Raw genomic sequence first — 21,595 nt, forward strand, 5'->3', positions numbered from 1 at the left:
GCTTGGACAGGCAGTCTAACCGTCATGTGCTTGGACAGGGAGTCTAACCATCATGTGATTGGACAGGCAGTCTAACCATCATGTGATTGGACAGGCAGTCTAACCATCATGTGATTGGACAGGCAGTCTAACCATCATGTAATTGGACAGGCAGTCTAACCGTCATGTGCTTGGACAGGCAGTCTAACCATCATGTGATTGTACTGGCAGTCTTACCATCATGTGATTGGACAGGCAGTCTAACCGTCATGTGCTTGGACAGGCAGTCTAACCATCATGTGATTGTACTGGCAGTCTAACCATCATGTGATTGGACAGGCAGTCTAACCGTCATGTGATTGGACAGGCAGTCTAACCGTCATGTGATTGTACAGGCAGTCTAACCGTCATGTGATTGTACAGGCAGTCTAACTGTCATGTGATTGGACAAGCAGTCTAACCATCATGTGATTGGATAGACAGTCTAACTATCATGTAATTGAACAGGCAGTCTAACCATCATGTGATTGGACAGTCAGTCTAACCATCATGTGATTGGACAGGTAGTCTAACCATCCTGTGATTGTACAGGCAGTCTAACCATCATGTGATTGTACAGGCAGTCTAACCATCATGTGATTGTACTGGCAGTTTAACCATCATGTGATTGGACAGGCGGTCTAACCATCATGTGATTGGACAAGCAGTCTAACCATCATGTGATTGTACTGGCAGTCTAACCATCATGTGATTGGACAGTCAGTCTAACCATCATGTGATTGGACAGGCAGTCTAACCATCATGTGATTGGACAGGCAGTCTAACCATCATGTGATTGGACAGGCAGTCTAACCATCATGTGATTGGACAGGCAGTCTAACCATCATGTGATTGGACAGGCAGTCTAACCGTCATGTGCTTGGACAGGCAGTCTAACCATCATGTGATTGTACTGGCAGTCTTACCATCATGTGATTGGACAGGCAGTCTAACCATCATGTGATTGGACAGGTAGTCTAACCATCCTGTGATTGTACAGGCAGTCTAACCATCATGTTAATGGACAGACAGTCTAACCATCATGTGATTGGACAGGCAGTCTAACCATCATGTGATTGGACAGGCGGTCTAACCATCATGTTAATGGACAGACAGTCTAACCATCATGTGATTGGACAGGCAGTCTAACCATCATGTGATTGGACAGGCAGTCTAACCATCATGTTAATGGACAGGCGGTCTAACCGTCATGTGATTGGACAGGCAGTCTAACCATCATGTGATTGGATAGGCAGTCTAACTGTCATGTGATTGGACAGGCAGTCTAACCATCATGTTAATGGACAGGCAGTCTAACCATCATGTGATTGGACAGGCAGTCTAACCATCATGTGATTGGACAGGCAGTCTAACCATCATGTTAATGGACAGGCAGTCTAACCGTCATGTGATTGGACAGGCGGTCTAACCATCATGTGATTGGATAGGCAGTCTAACTGTCATGTGATTGGACAGGCAGTCTAACCATCATGTTAATGGACAGGCAGTCTAACCATCATGTTAATGGACAGGCAGTCTTACCATCATGTGATTGTACTGGCAGTGTAACCATCATGTGATTGGACAGGCAGTGTAACCATCATGTGATTGGACAGGCGGTCTAACTGTCATGTGATTGGACAGGCGGTCTAACCGTCATGTGATTGGACAGGCGGTCTAACCATCATGTGATTGGACAGGCAGTCTAACCATCATGTTAATGGACAGGCGGTCTAACCGTCATGTGATTGGACAGGCAGTCTAACCATCATGTGATTGGATAGGCAGTCTAACTGTCATGTGATTGGACAGGCAGTCTAACCATCATGTTAATGGACAGGCAGTCTAACCATCATGTGATTGGACAGGCAGTCTAACCATCATGTGATTGGACAGGCAGTCTAACCATCATGTTAATGGACAGGCAGTCTAACCGTCATGTGATTGGACAGGCGGTCTAACCATCATGTGATTGGATAGGCAGTCTAACTGTCATGTGATTGGACAGGCAGTCTAACCATCATGTTAATGGACAGGCAGTCTAACCATCATGTTAATGGACAGGCAGTCTTACCATCATGTGATTGTACTGGCAGTGTAACCATCATGTGATTGGACAGGCGGTCTAACTGTCATGTGATTGGACAGGCGGTCTAACCGTCATGTGATTGGACAGGCGGTCTAACCGTCATGTGATTGGACAGGCGGTCTAACCGTCATGTGATTGGACAGGCGTTCTAACCATCATGTGATTGGACAGGCAGTCTAACCATCATGTGATTGGACAGGCAGTCTAACCGTCATGTGCTTGGACAGGCAGTCTAACCATCATGTGATTGTACTGGCAGTCTTACCATCATGTGATTGGACAGGCAGTCTAACCATCATGTGATTGGACAGGTAGTCTAACCATCCTGTGATTGTACAGGCAGTCCAACCATCATGTGATTGTACTGGCAGTCTAACCATCATGTGATTGGACAGGCGGTCTAACCATCATGTTAATGGACAGGCAGTCTAACCATCATGTGATTGGACAGGCAGTCTAACCATCATGTGATTGGACAGGCAGTCTAACCATCATGTTAATGGACAGGCGGTCTAACCGTCATGTGATTGGACAGGCGGTCTAACCATCATGTGATTGGATAGGCAGTCTAACTGTCATGTGATTGGACAGGCAGTCTAACCATCATGTTAATGGACAGGCAGTCTAACCATCATGTGATTGGACAGGCAGTCTAACCATCATGTGATTGGACAGGCAGTCTAACCATCATGTTAATGGACAGGCAGTCTAACCGTCATGTGATTGGACAGCCGGTCTAACCATCATGTGATTGGATAGGCAGTCTAACTGTCATGTGATTGGACAGGCAGTCTAACCATCATGTTAATGGACAGGCAGTCTAACCATCATGTTAATGGACAGGCAGTCTTACCATCATGTGATTGTACTGGCAGTGTAACCATCATGTGATTGGACAGGCGGTCTAACTGTCATGTGATTGGACAGGCGGTCTAACCGTCATGTGATTGGACAGGCGGTCTAACCGTCATGTGATTGGACAGGCGGTCTAACCGTCATGTGATTGGACAGGCGTTCTAACCATCATGTGATTGGACAGGCAGTCTAACCATCATGTGATTGGACAGGCAGTCTAACCATCATGTGATTGGATAGGCAGTCTAACCGTCAAGTGATTGGACAGGCAGTCTAACCGTCAAGTGATTGGACAGGCAGTCTAACCATCATGTGTTTGGACAGGCAGTCTAACCATCTGCAGTTATTAGATCAGAAGGTGTTGATCAATGACTGGATTTGACTTTGTGCCCAAATAGAACTAAACCAGCAATCTGTCAATTACCCCATTCATTAGTATTTCCCATTCATTTCTGCAGTATTTACTATTATTAATCCAAGGCTTGTCAGTATACAAATTTAGTTTTGATTATATTTTGAGTGCATTGCTTGCTGGCCTTAGGCTACTTTGATTGTGATACGAGTTTGTAATCAAGCGTAATGGTGCAGACATGATGTAATATGAACTGCTACTGAAATTGAGCATTCATGTGTAATATACAGTTCAATCATTACTGTGCAGTAGTAGATTACTATTAATAATAGCTATTTTAATGGGTAGCATCTCAACATATCTGTATAGAATATCACATGGCACCCTATTATATGATGATGTCACATAATGACCAAATATGGACATTTGTATAAATATTTGAACCAAAATATTGCTTCAGAAACATAAAAATGTTTGGCCTCTAGAAGGCAGCACATTGTCCTATGCTTGAAACTCACAGAGGTCATTGAGGAGATTTGCATGCATGTCTTGATACCTTTGAACATAGTGAACAATTTTAATCAGTCTACAAGTGTTTAACCATACTGTACCCTTGATGGTATTGTTATGTAATAAAGCTATTATCATTAAATCTAATACTGGCTATAATGTCTCTGAATGTAGGCCGAAATCTGGAGTATGTTTATTGCAATTATCAGGAAGAGTGTACGTAATCTACAAGCATGTACTGAAGTAGGACTTATAGAGTATACATTAAAACGACTGAAAGATGATCATGATATTATTTCAGGTAATGTAATTGATTGAATATCAATATATCTGTAACATTTGGAGACTTCCATAGCATACAAACATATTAGTCATATGATGTCTTGGTGGTAGTTGTTCAGATCCAATTTGTTTTTAAATTTGACTAGATTTAAGATGAAGAACTACACAATCAATCTCAGTTGTTAATTCGGCTGATATTGCCTTGATCCATATACATCATTTCACCATTCTCCTTCGCAGAGACTATGGGTCTTTTATCACTAAGCTAGGTAGTTGCCAGGGAACACCCCACTAGTTGCGGCTCTCTGTGGCTCCCTAGGTCACAAAGACTCTGCAAGGGAGAGTGCATTTTGACATCATAAGTGTTCTGACACTAGAGGGCTCAACTTACAGGAATAGCAAATAGCATATGAAAAACTGAATGTGAATATTCAAGTTGACAATATATTTTGAATGATTTGTCAAAATTTACATATTAAGAAAAACAGTTTTTCACCGAGTATTCTAATTTACACAGATTTTCATGTGTTCAGTGACAATGATGGGCTATATATTATCATAATACCCTTTTCCTAATTCAATTGATTTCTGCACTCAATAAGGTCTGATCTTTTTTTTTTATCTGCCCATATTGCCCTATAGAGGGTGCTGTGTTTGTATAATGCTCACTGACATGTGACCTACTTCCAGATTACTTCAATGCCAACAAAATATATATTGAATATTAATCTTTTTTTTTCTTTGTCCAGATTTGTTGATTGATATGCTGGGTGTGTTGGCTAGTTACAGTATCACAGTAAAAGAACTCAAGTTGTTTTTTAGCTGTCTTAAAGGAGATCAAGGAAAATGGGTAAGACAGGTAGCAGAATTAGTCCCAGAAAAACAAGTGCACACATTTAGTTTTCTTGTGAATGAAAAAAGGTTTTGTATTAAAAATGTAAAAAGTCATGCACATTTTAAGTTTATAATACTAACATGGCCTAAATATGAGGCTATATTCATGGAATAAAAAATAAACTGTGTTAAGAATCTGTTGAAAATTAATGATATATTTATTGTCAAGTAAAAAGAGATATTTATTCATCTGCTTTTATTCAGTATGGGTCCCATACCCTAACCCTAACCTACATCGTATACAACTGTGGTTAAAATGTGTGTTGTTTAGTTACTCATTATATTCTTGTCAGAAATCCTGGTTTTATAATCTGAATACTGTGAAGTGAAATAATACATATTGACTGGGTATCTTTCTTTTCACAGCCAAGACATGCTTCTAAGCTGCTGCTAATATTACGTCAAATGCCGCTTAGACGTGGTTCAGATGCATTCTTTAGTTTTCCAGGCAAAAATGGTGCAGTAAGTCAATTTGATGTTATTTTAATTAATATGTGTACTTAGATCATGTACAAATACAAAACAAAAATAAATCTGGAAGTCATTGAGACTTTCATCTGGAATTTTTGAAATGTTCGAAACCATAGACTGTTTTCACGGAAGATGGTATTGCACAGTGAAAGTTGACAGATGAAAAGTGTAAACGGAGTACCTGCCACAAATAGAATCATACTTGTTTCATCATGGAGGTAGAAAAGAGAAGGAGTGAGGACGCTATTGTTTCCGCTGGTTTCATGATGCTTTGGATTTGTTTACTCAGTACACATTGTAATTAGTTTGCAAACACGCTGTACAATGTCACAGTTAATCGGCTTACGTGTTTCGGCTGTATTCGGAAGCTTCACGAAGATTCTCACCGCACTGCGCATGCCCAAACAAATAACAATAATACAAAATGCCGCGAAAAACGTATGCTGAGTGTACTCAATGCCCGAAATCTATTACAACAAAAGGCGTGATTTTCGACATCTGCACAGTTCTGCACACCAATGAAAAATGACGAGTCAAAACATCTTGTTATAATCTTATCATGTATCTTTAAATTTCACTGCGGAAATTTGCGGGAATTTTTTAATCAATGTCCAAAGTTGGACGACTATTGCGATAAAAAATATCAAAAAGAAGTAAGCACACATCTTGGGAGCGTCCGTATGCAGAATTTCCGGTATCTACAAGTGTGAAATGACCTTTGTGGTCCGATAAAGGTCATTACGCATGCACAATTCTGGTATTTATGGTTTGCGCATTCAATTATATAGACGATGTTTAAACGTAATTTATTTTTTTCAGTTCTACTCTCGTTTTCTTGTGTAAATAAGCGGCTATCATCATGTAGATAAAACGACTTCTAAACAAAAACAATAAGTGGCTTAACCAGACTGAAAACAAAGGATGTTTATAAGATTAACATGGGCTTAAATAGCGTCCTTACTCCTTCTCTTTTCTACCTCCATGGTTTCATTGTTAACTACCTGGTTCAATTTGTGTAATATAATGATTGTTTGTCATTCTGTTCTTATAGGCTGTTGCCCTTCCCCCTGTGGCCAAGTGGCCTTATCAGAATGGTTTTACTTTCTCAACTTGGTTCCGATTGGATCCAATCAACAGTATCAACATAGATAGAGTGAAGCCTTATCTATACTGGTAAGTATGTGTTGTAATATCTGAGAGAGTAGAATATATCACCTTTTGGATGCCTCCACAGGCAGTGACAATGTGTGCATGCACTTTTATATGTTTGTAACACTTATGACATACAATATATGCCATGTTCAGTTTATGTGTGCTTCTAATAACACAAATACGGTACCCAAGTCAATCTATCTTATTCACATTTTAAGCTAATCTGGTAAAAAAAAATGCACAAGTCTCATTAGTTACAATGCAGATGGGAGATATGGTTTCAAGATCATTGACGTTTGAAGCAATGCTTTGGCATTCAAAATCAATACTTTCTAAGAAACCACTCAGTTGTCATGGTTACTTATAAGTTATCGCCTGGATTGATGAATTGTATACGCAAGTGATTGACAAATTGAATGGTTGCTAAATTGGTATCAACTGAGGGCTGTCATCAAACAATTGATGGATCATGTCATTATTCAATGAATATAGATTTACAAATAAGATCACTTAGTGGTATTTTGATGACCTAATGTGATTTGATTGCTTGGGGTTATATGCATCAAAAATACATTGTCACCACTTACGTCTCCTTGGGTCTTCAAATTGTGATTTGATTTATGACTTAAAATTGCGTATTAAGTTTTAATGAGTGATTGAGTGTGCAAAGTTTCCTGCTGGCCCTCCACCGCACACATACACACATATCGCAGTACCAATTAGTTGAATCAGCTTTGTTTTTGGGACTTTCAACATCTGTGATTCTGCTGTACTTCACTCAATAGCCCTACTAATTTTTACATTGTCATCTGCAAGGAGTTTAATTATAGTAGAATGTAACATTCAAGAAATGTATTGTTTACATATTTAAATTAATTCTGTCTTTCTACTTACAGCTTTCGTACAGGGAAAGGAGTTGGCTACTCTGCCCATTTCATGGGTTCATGTTTGGTTGTCACGGCAATGAAAAGTAAAAATAAAGGATTTCAGCATTGCATCAAATATGATTTCCAGCCTCGTAAAGTAAGTATAGCTGTCAAGATGTTTCCAAGTTGACATCTGACCTTTGGTGGCCATGATGTACACGTACAAAATACTTAAACAATCAATGATTCCAGTGACAAATTTGTGATGCCAGTATTCTTCCTGATTTTTCTGTTCTAGTTTGTTACAGACATATTATAAAACTTATGTTCCCAAAATACATGAGGAGATGGGTGGGCTTCCGTTAATATCAGTCACATAAAGCATTCTTTATTATTACTGGCAAAAAGTGAGAATGTTTTTAGAAAAACAAATATTTGTCAGCCAGTGCCAGAATATATGACTCCCATGCAGTTAACTATTTTTATTTTTAGAAGTTTTTGCACTTACAACAATTTTAGCAGGATTAATTCAGTGTGAATTAGGTATACTTTCCACCAAAACAATGTGTTTGCTTACATGCACCTCTTTATTGGGAATGCACTTTTAATAGATTAAATATGGTATATTATTTTTCTGATCTTATAACTAAATTACTGGTGTTAATAAACAACTAAAATGTATTTTATTCCTTTCAGTGGTATATGGTAACCATAGTACATATATACAGCCGCTGGAGGAATAGTGAGATCAGATGTTATGTTAATGGTAAACTTGTATCATACGCAGATATGGCGTGGTTTGTAAATACCAGTGATGTGAGTGAAATACCACCACCATAATTCAATTTAGTATCACCTGCTGAAATTCTCTACAGACTACTAAAAAAAATGGGAAAAAAGCATGTCATGTTCCTCTTCAAAACCCCTAACAATTTTTGTTAGGGACACTCAAATGAGGTTTGAACCTGGATTAACCCTAAACTGCCAGAATAAAACCCAATCAGACTGTTTTGAGGTCTAGACCATAGACAGTGCATCCCAGGACGACTGCATGAATTTGCATAAAACATTCCACACCTTCCAAATCTCACAAATCACAAATGCAGTGTACGTCATGAAGATCTTTCCTGATTTGCTGCACATTGGTTATTTACAGTTTTTACTGCGCAATTGACAATGACACAAATTATCATAACGGAAAACAAATGAATTGGAGTTGTACTAGAAGAAAAACTACTTGCAAAAGTTTTTTTCATTACCAACACTTTAAAATATAACACTCAGTATGAACATGGAGCTCCATGGTATGCATCTTTTTTTTTCATGCTGAAAGCTTTTTTGAATCTTCCTCCATGAAACTGTATTGTAAGAAAAGCCAGGTTCCCCTACTCTAAAACTGGGTTTCCCTGTTCTTTCTTTTTTTTTGTTTGTTGTTTGTTTTCAGTGGGGGTGTTAATGTGTTGTTTACCAGGAAGTGAGGATCAGACCTACTATTAAATTGCATATTGTTGGTCAATTAGTTTAGACTCTGGCTGGAGAAGGCAGGCCGGGTTAACTCAGGCTTAACCTCAGACTAGTAATACAACAGACTCGCAACGCCTATTGTTTAAGGTGTTAATCGGCTTAATTGTATATGCTATGTGTGCCACGCTCTGTAGCATTGGCATAGACACCGTCAAAGTTTACCGAACACTGGATATTCTGCACACTTTGCGCTTCTTCGGAAATTGTGTATTTCTTCGTAAAACGGATCCGGATATTTTTTAAAAAACGGGAGATGCGTTCTGGACATTTTGACCTTTGCAGCTGTGTAAGAATTTTAAGAATCGACCAAGAATCAGGGGAGTTACAAGTAACTGAATGTGTTAGTGTTTACCTCAAATAGTTTTTGAATATATAGTGAGCAACTTTGAAACGATATTTCTCGCTGTTGCGGATTTTGCGGAAGGTTTCCAATATTTTTTTGGAGGGAGCATATCGCTGCGTTTTGAACAATCACACTTCTTTGTGTGTTACCCGTTTTGTTTTCGTGTTCCGGGATGCCGAAACATCAGATAGCTAGTGTCATGTACATACTAATTCTCTCAGCGTATCAGCATGATCCGGTAACGGTAAAAACTGGAGGTGTGTTATTTTTGTCGCGTTCGACTTCATAGTACGCGATTTACGCGTTGTTCAGTGACTGTTTCAATTTTCTATTGTGTGTCAGTATTGTTGCTATTTCGAGTTTCACTGATTTTGTTTGACTTCCGTCATAGTTTTGTATAAAAATAGCCCACTGCCCAGTATATTTCTTCTTATTCTTAATTGCAGGAAATAAAAAACACGAGATCGATCAGGGGTTGCAAAGTTCTACAGAAAAATTGTCATTATCTTCGTCAAAATGTTCTCCTAAAATAGCTTCCCACTCGTAATTATCGTCCTCAGATTCGCCAAATTTTTCCGTAAATGCCATTTTCGAAGTTCACTGTCAACTGCTGTCGTCTATGCCACTTCCTGTCTTTATGTCTCGCGATGCATCACGATAGTTGATTGTAATATGAATAGATCTCGCGTTATTTTGTGAAATATAATGAAAATGTTGTTGCCCAGCAACGTTTACTCGGTACGATAAGAACTGATAACCTAAACAAACGTGGCACGCATTACTTCAAAAGAAAACGCCGCGTTGCGAGTCTGTTGTATTACTAGTCTGAGGTTTAACTCAGTGTCCTTTATTCATGCCGAAAAAAACAAAATATTCCAATTTTCAGCTGATAGAGGGCAGACAAAACAAAATACAAGTTCATTATTTCTTCATTCACATCTAAGATCCAGATCTAAGATCTGTGATTTCTTAACCATATTGTTATGCCAGTATTACAGATAAATACAAAACAAATAATTGATACAATTACTGTTTCATTTCAGCCTTATGATAAATGCTTTCTTGGTTCAGCTCCTACTGCTGATATGGAGAGAGTTTTCTGTGGTCAGATGGCTGCTGTCTACCTATTTAATGATGCTTTAGCAAGTCATCAAATCGAAGCTATGTGTATGCTAGGTCCCAATTATAAGGTATGAACTTTCATTCCAGTCATTCAGTCTGTCCTATACAGAAAATTAGGGTGTTCCACGGGTAAAGAAGGTCTTTCTTGTCAGTCTACACAGAGGCATCTAAGAAAGCTGATTGGTTGAGACATATTTGTCAGGTTATGTATGGTTTAGACAGGTTTTGCAGAGGACCTCCTTGAAACCCTCACAGTAAGATTGTCTTCTATTTTGTGTTGGCTGCCTTGAAACGGGTAGAGATCAAGAGATACATGTACATACAAAACCATTGCATTGTCTCTGTCTGTCTGACATCTTCTCAGTGGTTAACATTATGATATCTTCTCTTCACAGAGTTTGTTTAAGTTTGATTCTGAAAGTGATCTTTTACTGTCTGACCAATGTAAGCGAATCCTATATGATGGCAAACTATCCAATTCTATAGTATTTACATATAATCCTATAGCAACTGATTCACAGTTATGTCTAGAATCATCACCAAAGGGAAACCCATCAATATTTGTACACTCCCCGCATGCTCTCATGCTCAAGGTAAGTTCTTTCAGATTTGTCATCAAGTTTAGCAACATGAATGATTTTAGGTCTCAATTTGAAAGCTGTTCCAGTACTTGGACTTACGTGATGATATGTCTGCGTTAAATGTGCTTCCTCTGACAAACTGACCTATTGTGTTCAAAGTTAAATATGACAGTTATTTGTTTAATAAATATTAAATTTAATAAAATTTGACTAATATTCATTTATGTCCCCCCAAAAAACAGTCTGTTCAAAGACTGCTGACTACAGTATTTTAATATTAAAGAAACACAAAAAACCAGATATTTTGACATATCCAAAACCATCTCTTTGGCATGTGGTGTTTGATTTTCTTCAAACTTTGTGGAAGAATTAACCATTATATCACTTTTGGGCAGTTCTTGAAACTATAAAATAGTAATGTAAAAATTATCCTCAAATGTGCAATATAGTTTTGAGATTGAACACAAATAATTGAATTTGCTTTGGTCATTTTATGAGTCACATTAATTATGAATAGAAACCTTTATACTAATAATTTGTTCTATTCTGTTGACATTTGTTTTCTTGTTATAAACGTGACATTATTCATTGTCACATGGATAACATGTGTATCTCAATATAGTGAAAATACCGTGAGATACAGGTTTTCACTCTGTTGTTATATTCTGCAGCACACACTAAAACAACTTATAATACTCACTTTATAACAAACAACTGAATTCTATATGCTTATGTTGAAATACAAAACAGAGATTGTGCTTTGACAAAATTCATAAAATGTACAATTTTTAATCATGCAACTCATAATTGTGTAAAATGTGATTTTCTTTTAATTTTAAAGCTTTGTGATTTTGTATTTCTACAAAAAACAAAGTAATATATATGAGTATTGCAAATATTATTAACTAATGTGAATGTGTCTGTATTTGTTGTTATAGGATGTGAAAGCTATCGTAACTCATTCCATCCATAGTACGCTGCACTCCATTGGAGGTATTCAAGTGCTCTTTCCTTTATTTACACAACTTGACTATAAGCAACAATACAAAGATGAAGAAGGTGAAGTTGATTATACTATCTGGTAAGTACCTTAAATGATTTGAAATGTAACAGCTTCTGACAGACAATATATATAGAATAAACTGCGATATATTTAAATAAAAAAAAAGTACCATAAAACTATTAATTCAATGCCTGGAATTTTTGTAATATCATTGGTAATGGCAGTTTGAACCAAACCAATTTTTTTCACTACTGAGCATGTTACTTACTACTGGATTCTGTCATAAATTCGCCCATCTGAAAAATCGCCCTAGGCGATTTCACGGCTGGTGGGTGCTTATTTGGGGTTCAAAATTTCAAAAAAAGATCATCAAATATTTTTTGAAAAATCCGACTACACCAACTTCAATGCCGGCAGTTGGGCCACCCAAAATGAAAGAAACTATTGCAGACGCTACTCTAAAATTTGATACATTTTTTTTCTTGCTGAATTTAAAAGTAGACTGCCTAAAAAAATCATTACAATGTCACCCAGTGCCATTTTTCGTCAAAAAAATCACATTAACGAACCTGGTACGTTAAATACATTTATTTTATTTTATTGGTAACAAAAGTTTATTCTAAACAACGTTTCAAATATAAACGAACACAACTGCATTGCTTAGTAATAGTAGCAAACGATCACATGTTATTGAACACAATGTGGAAGAGATTTGCCGATGTTGTAGTATGATATTTTGGCTTGGATTTTGATGGGAAAACGGCATGATTTATTTTTTCAAATCAAAAAATAGTTGTTTTCAAAAGATAAACTGAGCATTAAAGAATGTTTTAACATTGTTCACAGCGGTAACAGCTCATTGTCGAAACGAAGCTTTACCCATTCACGCTAGTCACAATAAACATACTCTTGAATATATTTTAGGCGTCAGGAAAGATTGAAATGTCCGAAAAATGACGCCAAAATATTAGAAAAAACAACTTTAAAAACTGCCGTTTAACGGCCCAGGGCGAATTTACGACAGAATCCAGTACACACATGTGAAATGCACGATAAGTGAAAACCTGAAACTGAATTGAATGTTTGTTTTTTTAAATGTTTTAACAATATTAAAATTTATATTTCATCCCATGTTACTAAACACAATTTTGCAAACCTGTGAAAAAATGCAAATTACGAACTCCACAAAAATTGTCTACAGACCCAAATTTTTTTGTTTGTCTTTGGTACCCTGATGGCATGAACCAATAATAGTGAAAACATTTTGAAATTGACGTATAATCTTCAACTCAAACCTTGGTGTTCATGAATACTACATTTTCCAAAGCTAATGTGACTTCATGTCTTCACAAATTCCAAGATTTTTACTGATACGCACTTCATAAAAATTTGTCTGGGAAAGTTTGAAGTGGCTTACACTATATCTGTGTTAGATTCAAGGCCCACCAAGTTGCCCCTGGTAGTGATAAAATTCCACCCCATTGTTCATATCAATGGTTTCATCCAACTGCATAGAGCCATAGGATTGTACCATTATGCAGTAATGATAGGGGTGTTTAATAGACCGATCCTTTGAGTGGCAAAGTCTATTTTTATCACTTTTCTCCAAAAATAAACCTACATATTTTCAGAAATGATGGTGAAGACATGTAACCAATGAATGTGCATTTGATTCAAAATCGGGTGTTAATATATAATTGTTTTGTTTATTTCAGTTCAACATTGTTAGCCCTTCTGTGTGATTTGATAGAGAGTTCTGTGACAACGCAGCAACAAATGATACAAGTTAAAGGATTCCTTATATCAGGGTATCTACTTCAAAAAGTGAGTTGACTTTCATCGTGAATATGAGTAATAACAGTGATTATTCGTGTAGCATCATTTGTATTTGGACACATACCTACATTTAATGTGTCTTAATTGCTTTATTAGAAGTACAATATATTGTATGCTAGATCATCAAAATATGACCTATTTTGACTGTAGAAAAACTGTCATTTACATTTAGCACAAACACTATTAATACCGGTAGTGTATATACATATATGTTAAACCAGGTCACCTCCACCAATCATATTACAATGTATTGTACTTAATTTCAGGCCTCCACCAATCATATTACAATGTATTGTACTTTATTTCAGGCCTCCACCAATCATATTACAATGTATTGTACTTTATTTCAGGCCTCCACCAATCATATAACAATGTATTGTACTTTATTTCAGGCCTCCACCAATCATATTACAATGTATTGTACTTTATTTCAGGCCTCCACCAATCATATTACAATGTATTGTACTTTATTTCAGGCCTCCACCAATCATATAACAATGTATTGTACTTTATTTCAGGCCTCCACCAATCATATAACAATGTATTGTACTTTATTTCAGGCCTCCACCAATCATATTACAATGTATTGTACTTTATTTCAGGCCTCCACCAATCATATTACAATGTATTGTACTTTATTTCAGGCCTCCACCAATCATATTACAATGTATTGTACTTTATTTCAGGCCTCCACCAATCATATAACAATGTATTGTACTTAATTTCAGGCCTCCACCAATCATATTACAATGTATTGTACTTTATTTCAGGCCTCCACCAATCATATAACAGAAGCAGTATTAGAATCACTATTATCATTAGCTAAGTATCTCAATAAACTACCTACTGGTATTACGTTACTAAAGAATATGGTGGATCATATAATGTTTAACCCATCGCTATGGATACACACACCAGCAAGGGTAAATACAATATGAAACCATTCCTACCAGGAGTGTCTGACTTTTTAAATTTTCATTCTGAGATCATTTCTAAAGCTTTATTTGGGTCATGTGTTGGGAGAATATTTGTGCTATGAACTAAAGCAAGTCTTTGTGAATCTAGAAATATCAATATTATCAGCAAGTGAAGTGTGAACACACAATCAAATAGGAAGCCCTGATAAAACTCCATGTTTGATCTGACAGTGTTCCTGTAAAATTGATCAAATTTTTACATAGTTTGGTATATTTGTTTTGAACATTGGTCACATTGTCTGATCACAATATATCTCAATGTCAGTTGTCAGATACCAAAACTAATCATCTTATTCAATCATTGAAGAACTTCTCATCTTAACTTCACCATAGTGTACGTGATAACAGAAAATTGAACACTGTTTCAGGAGCATGAAAATGTCTTGTAGTCTTCTAGTTGTGAACAAAATCTCCACAGCCATAAGGTGATGATTTCAGCAACATAAAAAAACTGATAAAAAAAAGAGGGGGGTTTTTAGGACTGTTCAGAGGGAAGTTTTCAGCCAATGAGCATGCACTTTACTTGAGTTGAAGTGAAGTAACAGAATATTTAGATACTTAATGTGTTATCAATGTGACATTTATTACAGGTACAAATGGCCCTGTATACATACTTGGCTACTGAGTTTATAAGTCAGACTAATATATTCAGTAACATTAGAAGAGTTAGCACAGTATTGCAGTTGATGCATGCACTCAAATATTATTACTGGATTGTTAATCCCGAAGACCGATCTGGAATTTCTCCCAAAGGACTTGGTAAGTCAGCTGCAAATTGTTGCATTCATCTTTTTATAATTACTTCAAAGTTTGAAAAGATGGACTTTTGGTTTAGTCTCTCTGTGTCTGTACATCCATGCCTCTAGACCCATATCTACTTTACACATACGGTAGTTAGTACCCCATTTGAGACATAGGCACTTGTATTTATTTTGTGATTCGATCAAAGGAGTCATTTCTCAGACATGATATTGTGTGTTTTTTTTAAATATTCAAATGCCAGTTTATCAGTCAGAAATGTCCAAAGTGTCTGTGAAGAGCATGAATGCTCTTCGTAGCAGCCCTCTTGAACATCAGTTACATTTACTTTTGTTTTAATTTGATAATTATTTGACAATGCAGCGCCCTCATGTGGACAGATTTGTTATACACACCATAAGTATAAGCATGGGTGGCATTTACATTTATCTAGTTTTTACCTTGCCCGTACCATCAAAGATGGAAGGGAAGGGTATATTAAGGGAAAAATTTTGTCCGGCGTTGTCGTTGTTGTCGTCGTCGTCGTTGTCGTCGTTAATAATTGTTATTGTGTGCATAATAACTTTACTAATTCTATTCCAAACTTCATCAAACTTGGTCACCTTATTCATCAGTATAATGTCTTCCCTGAGTTTGAACAACAGATGTCCTGTATGAAAATATCATGCAAAAATTGAGAAAATCTGATAAAATATTTTGACTGTTTCTACTTGACTGATCACTGGTGATACACATCAAAGGTCGCTGATCTCAGTGGAAATATGCATTGTTGTATGTGTTCAATGAAGCAAATGATTTATCTTGTAATAATATCCTTGGTAATGTATACCAGAATCCCATACTGGGTTTCAAAACTAACTCATGGAGAGATTGCACAGTCTGATACACATTTGCAAACCTACCAATAAAATCTTTACAGAAAACAAGATGTCAGAAAATCAATATAAGCACTCCTATGAGCTGGGTGCCAAACTTTGATCAAGATCTGAAGCTAATAGAAAATCTGTTTAGTTCAAAGTTATCAAATCAAAAACAATACATAAAAAATACATAAAAAGCAAAACATTTCATCCACATTTTAAAAAGAAAATTGTTCTAAAATATATGTATTCTGTATTTGACAAACAGTTCATTTGACAAATGAAAACTCGCAGGAATATGTTTCAGCTATTAGAACAGAATGATAGAGTTTTCATAATACTAGTTTAAAAACGCACTTCGAAGATTGCAGTGTTTGAAGATGTAGATTCTCAGGAGGCAACAGTACTGTTGACTTCTCCCTCCACTGGACACCAACGAACTATTTAAGTTGATTTGCATACAAAGCAGAGCTTGCAACATGATAGCTATTCATAAAGGGTGTTTTTTTTTTTACTTTTCATGTAATACAAAATACTTGGACAAAAGCCAGCTAAGATTTTCTGTTATCTTGCATGTTTTATGAATCTATTCACGTCTAAATGCAGAACTTTTTTTTTGCGATGAGGCATTTTACTTTGAATTACTTTGAATAAAACTGGAAATTATGTCCCTTAAAATAATTAAACAAATAAGGCACCAATGTTTTTGTAAGATATTTACATCTTTTAAGGACATTCGGTAGACTGATTCCCCACTGTTGGTTCAACCCCAAACTTGTTTGTATTCAAAATTAATTATGACAATGCATATTTATATTGAAACAAACTGTGATAGAGGGAATTATATTATATAACAAAGGGCAAGGTCAACAGAGTTCAACTATGTTCTTCTTTGTCTGAACTTAATTGATGGTCAGTCTTGCTACATTCTGAAATTTTTGCCTGTATATTTTATTACTCCTGTAGATGGCATTAGACCAAGCCGTGATGAGTTGAAACAGCTGAGGGCGCTGTTGTTATTGATGGTCAAACAGTTAGTTCTGAAAGACAGAAATACTAATGATGAAGAGTTACAGAGTCTACTAAATTATCTTGTTACTGTACATGAGGTAAAAATTGACGTAATGGTTGTTGCATTCCACTCATAGTTCTACTAGGGTTTATCACAAGGAAGAGTTTTTCCAAAAACCCGGGTGTCTCAGGTGTCTGTGTCTGACCAGACCTGGTTGATTCTGCACATTAAATTGTCATAATGTCATTATGATAGAAAGATTATCTCATAACCCTGTCTCACACTTCCAAACATAGAATAGGGTCTCAGTGATAAAATTATATAAAAGTCAAGAGAAATCAGTGACATTTAATGTCTGAAAATGACACCAATCATAGATATGAAAATGAAAATCTGTGATTCACCCATTGAAAATTGACATAAAACACAAATGTGTTTTCGTAATCACTCATTGGTCACTTTTATTTTGCATGTTTAATTTCTTATTAGGATGACAATCTGAAAGACGTGATGCAGTTAATGCTGTCTCTGATGGCTGAGCATGGTAATACAGTGGTACCCGCATTTGATAAGAAAAATGGAATCAGGTAATACTATGCACTGCTATTTAAATATTGTGTTAGTGAGGTCTCTTGTGTGGAGGAATTGAAAATGTATTCTGTGTACACTTTGTATACCATAATTTTCCCTTTATAATGTTTCTGCAACATTTTGATTTTTAGCTCCGCTGTCAACTTTGTCGAGCGGAGCTTATCATATGAGTGATTGTCCGCCGTCGTCCGTGTCAATGTTTTACTTTTTCGACTTCTTCTTGAAAACTACAAGCCTGAATGCTTTGATACTTGGTGTATATGTACCTTGGGTAGACCTCTCTTAGGTTTGTTAATTTCATGTTGATATCTTTAATTCTCTAATTTTGGTAAATATTTTCGTCATTTTTGGTAAAAAGTGATATTTTCGACTTCTTGTTAAAAACCGCAAGTGCAATTGCTTTGATATTACATATATAGGTACTACATGTGGACCTCTCTCAGAATTGTTCATTTTGTAATGATATCTTTAATTCTCTAATTTTGGTGAATATTTTTATCATTTTTGGTAAAAAGTGATATTTTCGACTTCTTGTTAAAAACCGCAAGTCCAATTGCTTTGATACTACATATATAGGTACTACATGTGGACCTCTCTCAGATTTGTTCATTTTGTGATGATATCTTCAATTCTCTAATTTTGGTGAATATTTTTGTAATTTTTGGTAAAAAGTGATATTTTCGACTTCTTGTTACAAACCACAAGTCCGATTGCTTTGATATTACATATATAGGTACTACATGTGGACCTCTCTCAGATTTGTTCATTTTGTGATGATGTCTTCAATTCTCTAATTTTCGTGAATATTTTTGTAATTTTTGGTAAAAAGTGATATTTTCGACTTCTTGTTAAAAACTAATAGTTCAATTGCTTTGATATTACATATTTAGATACTACATGTAGACCTTTCTCAGATTTGTTCATTTCGTGATGATATCTTGGATTCTATAATTTTGGTGAATATTTTTGTCATATTTGGTAAAAAGTGATATTTTCGACTTCTTGTTAAAAACCAAAAGTTCAATTGCTTTGATATTACATATATAGATACTACATGTAGACCTTTCTCAGATTTGTTCATTTCGTGATGATATCTTGGATTCTCTAATTTTGGTGAATATTTTGGTCATTTTTGGTAAAAAGTGATATTTTCGACTTCTTGTTAAAAACTGTAAGTCTGATTGCTTTGATACTATACATATTGTTCATTTTCTGATGATGTCTTCAGTTCTTTAATTGAAATGTGCATTTCTAACAGCGGAGCTATCTCAGCCGATAGGCTGCTTGTTTTATTTATTTTTCTCGTATTTTTGATAAGTTTGTTTTAAGTGGACATTGGCTTAGGATTTTATTATCAAGAGTAGATTTTGACAATCAAAGGTTAACACAGATGGAACCCCTTTTTTGTTTCAAAATCAGATTTCTTTGATAATTGGAGACTTTAATGCATGTATTTAGGGGTAATACATCCTATGACTTGTGCATAATTATAGCATTGTTTTCTAGTATTACAAATTCTTATCAGTTATTCTTATAAATTTTTGAACAAACAAAAGGTAAACCCATATGGTAAAGTCTGTGATACTGGTGCTTGATGATATTCCTGAATACACTTAATTCTGGCATCTGGTGACTTGACCCACAAATAAATAAAAATTGTAGTGATTTTCAGAATGTTGTTGTCTGCATACATTGCCTGTCTTTATTGTATTTCACTATCTTATAGTTAGAGATCTTAATGAATATTAATTTAATAATTCTGTTTTTGTTGCTTAGGGTTTTTTTTAAGTTATTAGCTTCAAAAGATGAAATTATTCGAGTTATGGCAATGAAGACAATGGCTTTCTTCTTAGGAAAGATGCCTCACAAGTAAGTATTGTCAACTGAGACTGGTGACAGTAGTGTCAATGTATCATGAGAAAACAATAAATCATGATGCATGGATAATTTCTCAGATATCATTCCATGATGTATTCATGATATCCAATATACTTTATGATGCATGGATAATTTCTCAGATATCATTCCATGATGTATTCATGATATCCAATATACTTTATGATGCATGGATAATTTCTCAGATATCATTCCATGATGTATTCATGGTATCCAATATACTTTATGATGCATGTATAGTGATAATTAATTTTAGATATCTGATTCAACTCTCGTTCAATCTCTTTCAGACGTAAACTTGATTTGATGTACAGTCACAGTCTTTATTCCTTGCTTGGTGAGAGACTGTCACTCAATAGTAACTGCCTATCTCCTCTTTGTTACACCGGACTATTTGAGGTGAGACAACAATAATTGTAATCACTGTCTGTTATATCTGTCTTACATTGTATTACCAACGGATTATTAATTAATCGCTAAGTCTGTATGAAGACAGTACAATGGGAATATTAATTGTCAATTTAGCAGAGGTCAATCCAATCTTTTGCTATATGATTCTGTAACTTATGGAGATGCGGTGAAAAATGCATTATCAGTATTTTATATTTGTTCAATCAGTGCTTAATTAGCTTTTCTTTTGACATCTTTTGTATTAACCAGCTCTACAAACACTTGATTTTTTGTGATAGCCTCATAATATTCTTCTTTTCCCAGATATTGACAGAAAGAGTAACAACGCAAATTATTCAAGGAAGACATCCTGAACCAGATAAGACATACAGGGTGATGAATCCTGGTATGTTGTATTCACAGAATTGTATTCACTGAAACCGCTGCTTGTATTCTAAGGTTTTATTCACTGAAACCACTGCTTGTATTCTAAGGTTTTATTCACTGAAACCACTGCTTGTATTCTAAATCTTTATTCACTGAAACCACTGCTTGTATTCTAAGATTTTATTCACTGAAACTACTGCTTGTATTCTAAGGTTTTTAGTCCCCTTTCGGACGAAGTCGGGGACTTATAATTCGGACTCCATCCGTGCGTCTGTACGTCCGTGCGTCCATGCGTCCGTCTGGAGTCATATCTCAGAATCCCTTGGACCGATTCCGTTCATTCTTTGCATGTGCCTAGTACTTTATGTGGGACATATGCACATGCAGTGGTTTAGCGATTCGATTCAAAATGGCCGACTGGCAGCCATCTTGTTTTTTGAAAATGTTGTATTTTGGACATGCTTTGTCAGTTTTCATTCAAATTTAGTACATAGATCATACATATTCACTACGTTCAATTACCCACCATAGACTCCGGTCAGTCAAAATGACTATTTTGAACAGTAGGCATTAATCAGCGATTCTGCCGGTGACGGAGAGATAGAATCTAGGTCAGGGGAAGCCCCATGACCTCAAGATTCTTTTACCCCTTACGTCACGAACCCACGTGACCGAGGCCACATGGCCACGCCATAGGTAGCCGTCCATCACTCTTCTATTCTCTCCGCCTCGGCGGGGAATGATTCTGAGCGGCTCTGCCTGGCTTCGTTGCCTTTTTCTGTCCGGGTTTCTAGCATGGGTCGTCGCCGCAACCGCGGCATCCAA

General features: G+C 36.1%; 1 protein-coding gene across 1 annotated transcript in view; it reads left to right on the forward strand.

Moving 5' to 3' along the window:
- LOC100376706 (lipopolysaccharide-responsive and beige-like anchor protein) overlaps window positions 1-21,595 on the forward strand; it is a 254,065-nt gene that overhangs the window by 79,955 nt on the left and 152,515 nt on the right. The window contains exons 3-19 of the mRNA XM_085498391.1: window positions 3,999-4,125; window positions 4,856-4,956; window positions 5,367-5,462; window positions 6,523-6,644; window positions 7,520-7,646; window positions 8,186-8,305; window positions 10,400-10,546; window positions 10,874-11,071; window positions 11,998-12,140; window positions 13,778-13,886; window positions 14,669-14,821; window positions 15,466-15,634; window positions 17,461-17,603; window positions 17,996-18,093; window positions 19,874-19,966; window positions 20,284-20,392; window positions 20,708-20,789. Coding sequence (XP_085354517.1) covers window positions 3,999-4,125; window positions 4,856-4,956; window positions 5,367-5,462; window positions 6,523-6,644; window positions 7,520-7,646; window positions 8,186-8,305; window positions 10,400-10,546; window positions 10,874-11,071; window positions 11,998-12,140; window positions 13,778-13,886; window positions 14,669-14,821; window positions 15,466-15,634; window positions 17,461-17,603; window positions 17,996-18,093; window positions 19,874-19,966; window positions 20,284-20,392; window positions 20,708-20,789 — 2,137 coding nt within the window. The remainder of the gene's footprint in view (window positions 1-3,998; window positions 4,126-4,855; window positions 4,957-5,366; window positions 5,463-6,522; window positions 6,645-7,519; window positions 7,647-8,185; window positions 8,306-10,399; window positions 10,547-10,873; window positions 11,072-11,997; window positions 12,141-13,777; window positions 13,887-14,668; window positions 14,822-15,465; window positions 15,635-17,460; window positions 17,604-17,995; window positions 18,094-19,873; window positions 19,967-20,283; window positions 20,393-20,707; window positions 20,790-21,595) is intronic.

This window comes from Saccoglossus kowalevskii, chromosome 4, assembly GCF_978046115.1.
Source record: "Saccoglossus kowalevskii chromosome 4, keSacKowa6.1, whole genome shotgun sequence".
Taxonomy (NCBI): domain Eukaryota; kingdom Metazoa; phylum Hemichordata; class Enteropneusta; family Harrimaniidae; genus Saccoglossus; species Saccoglossus kowalevskii.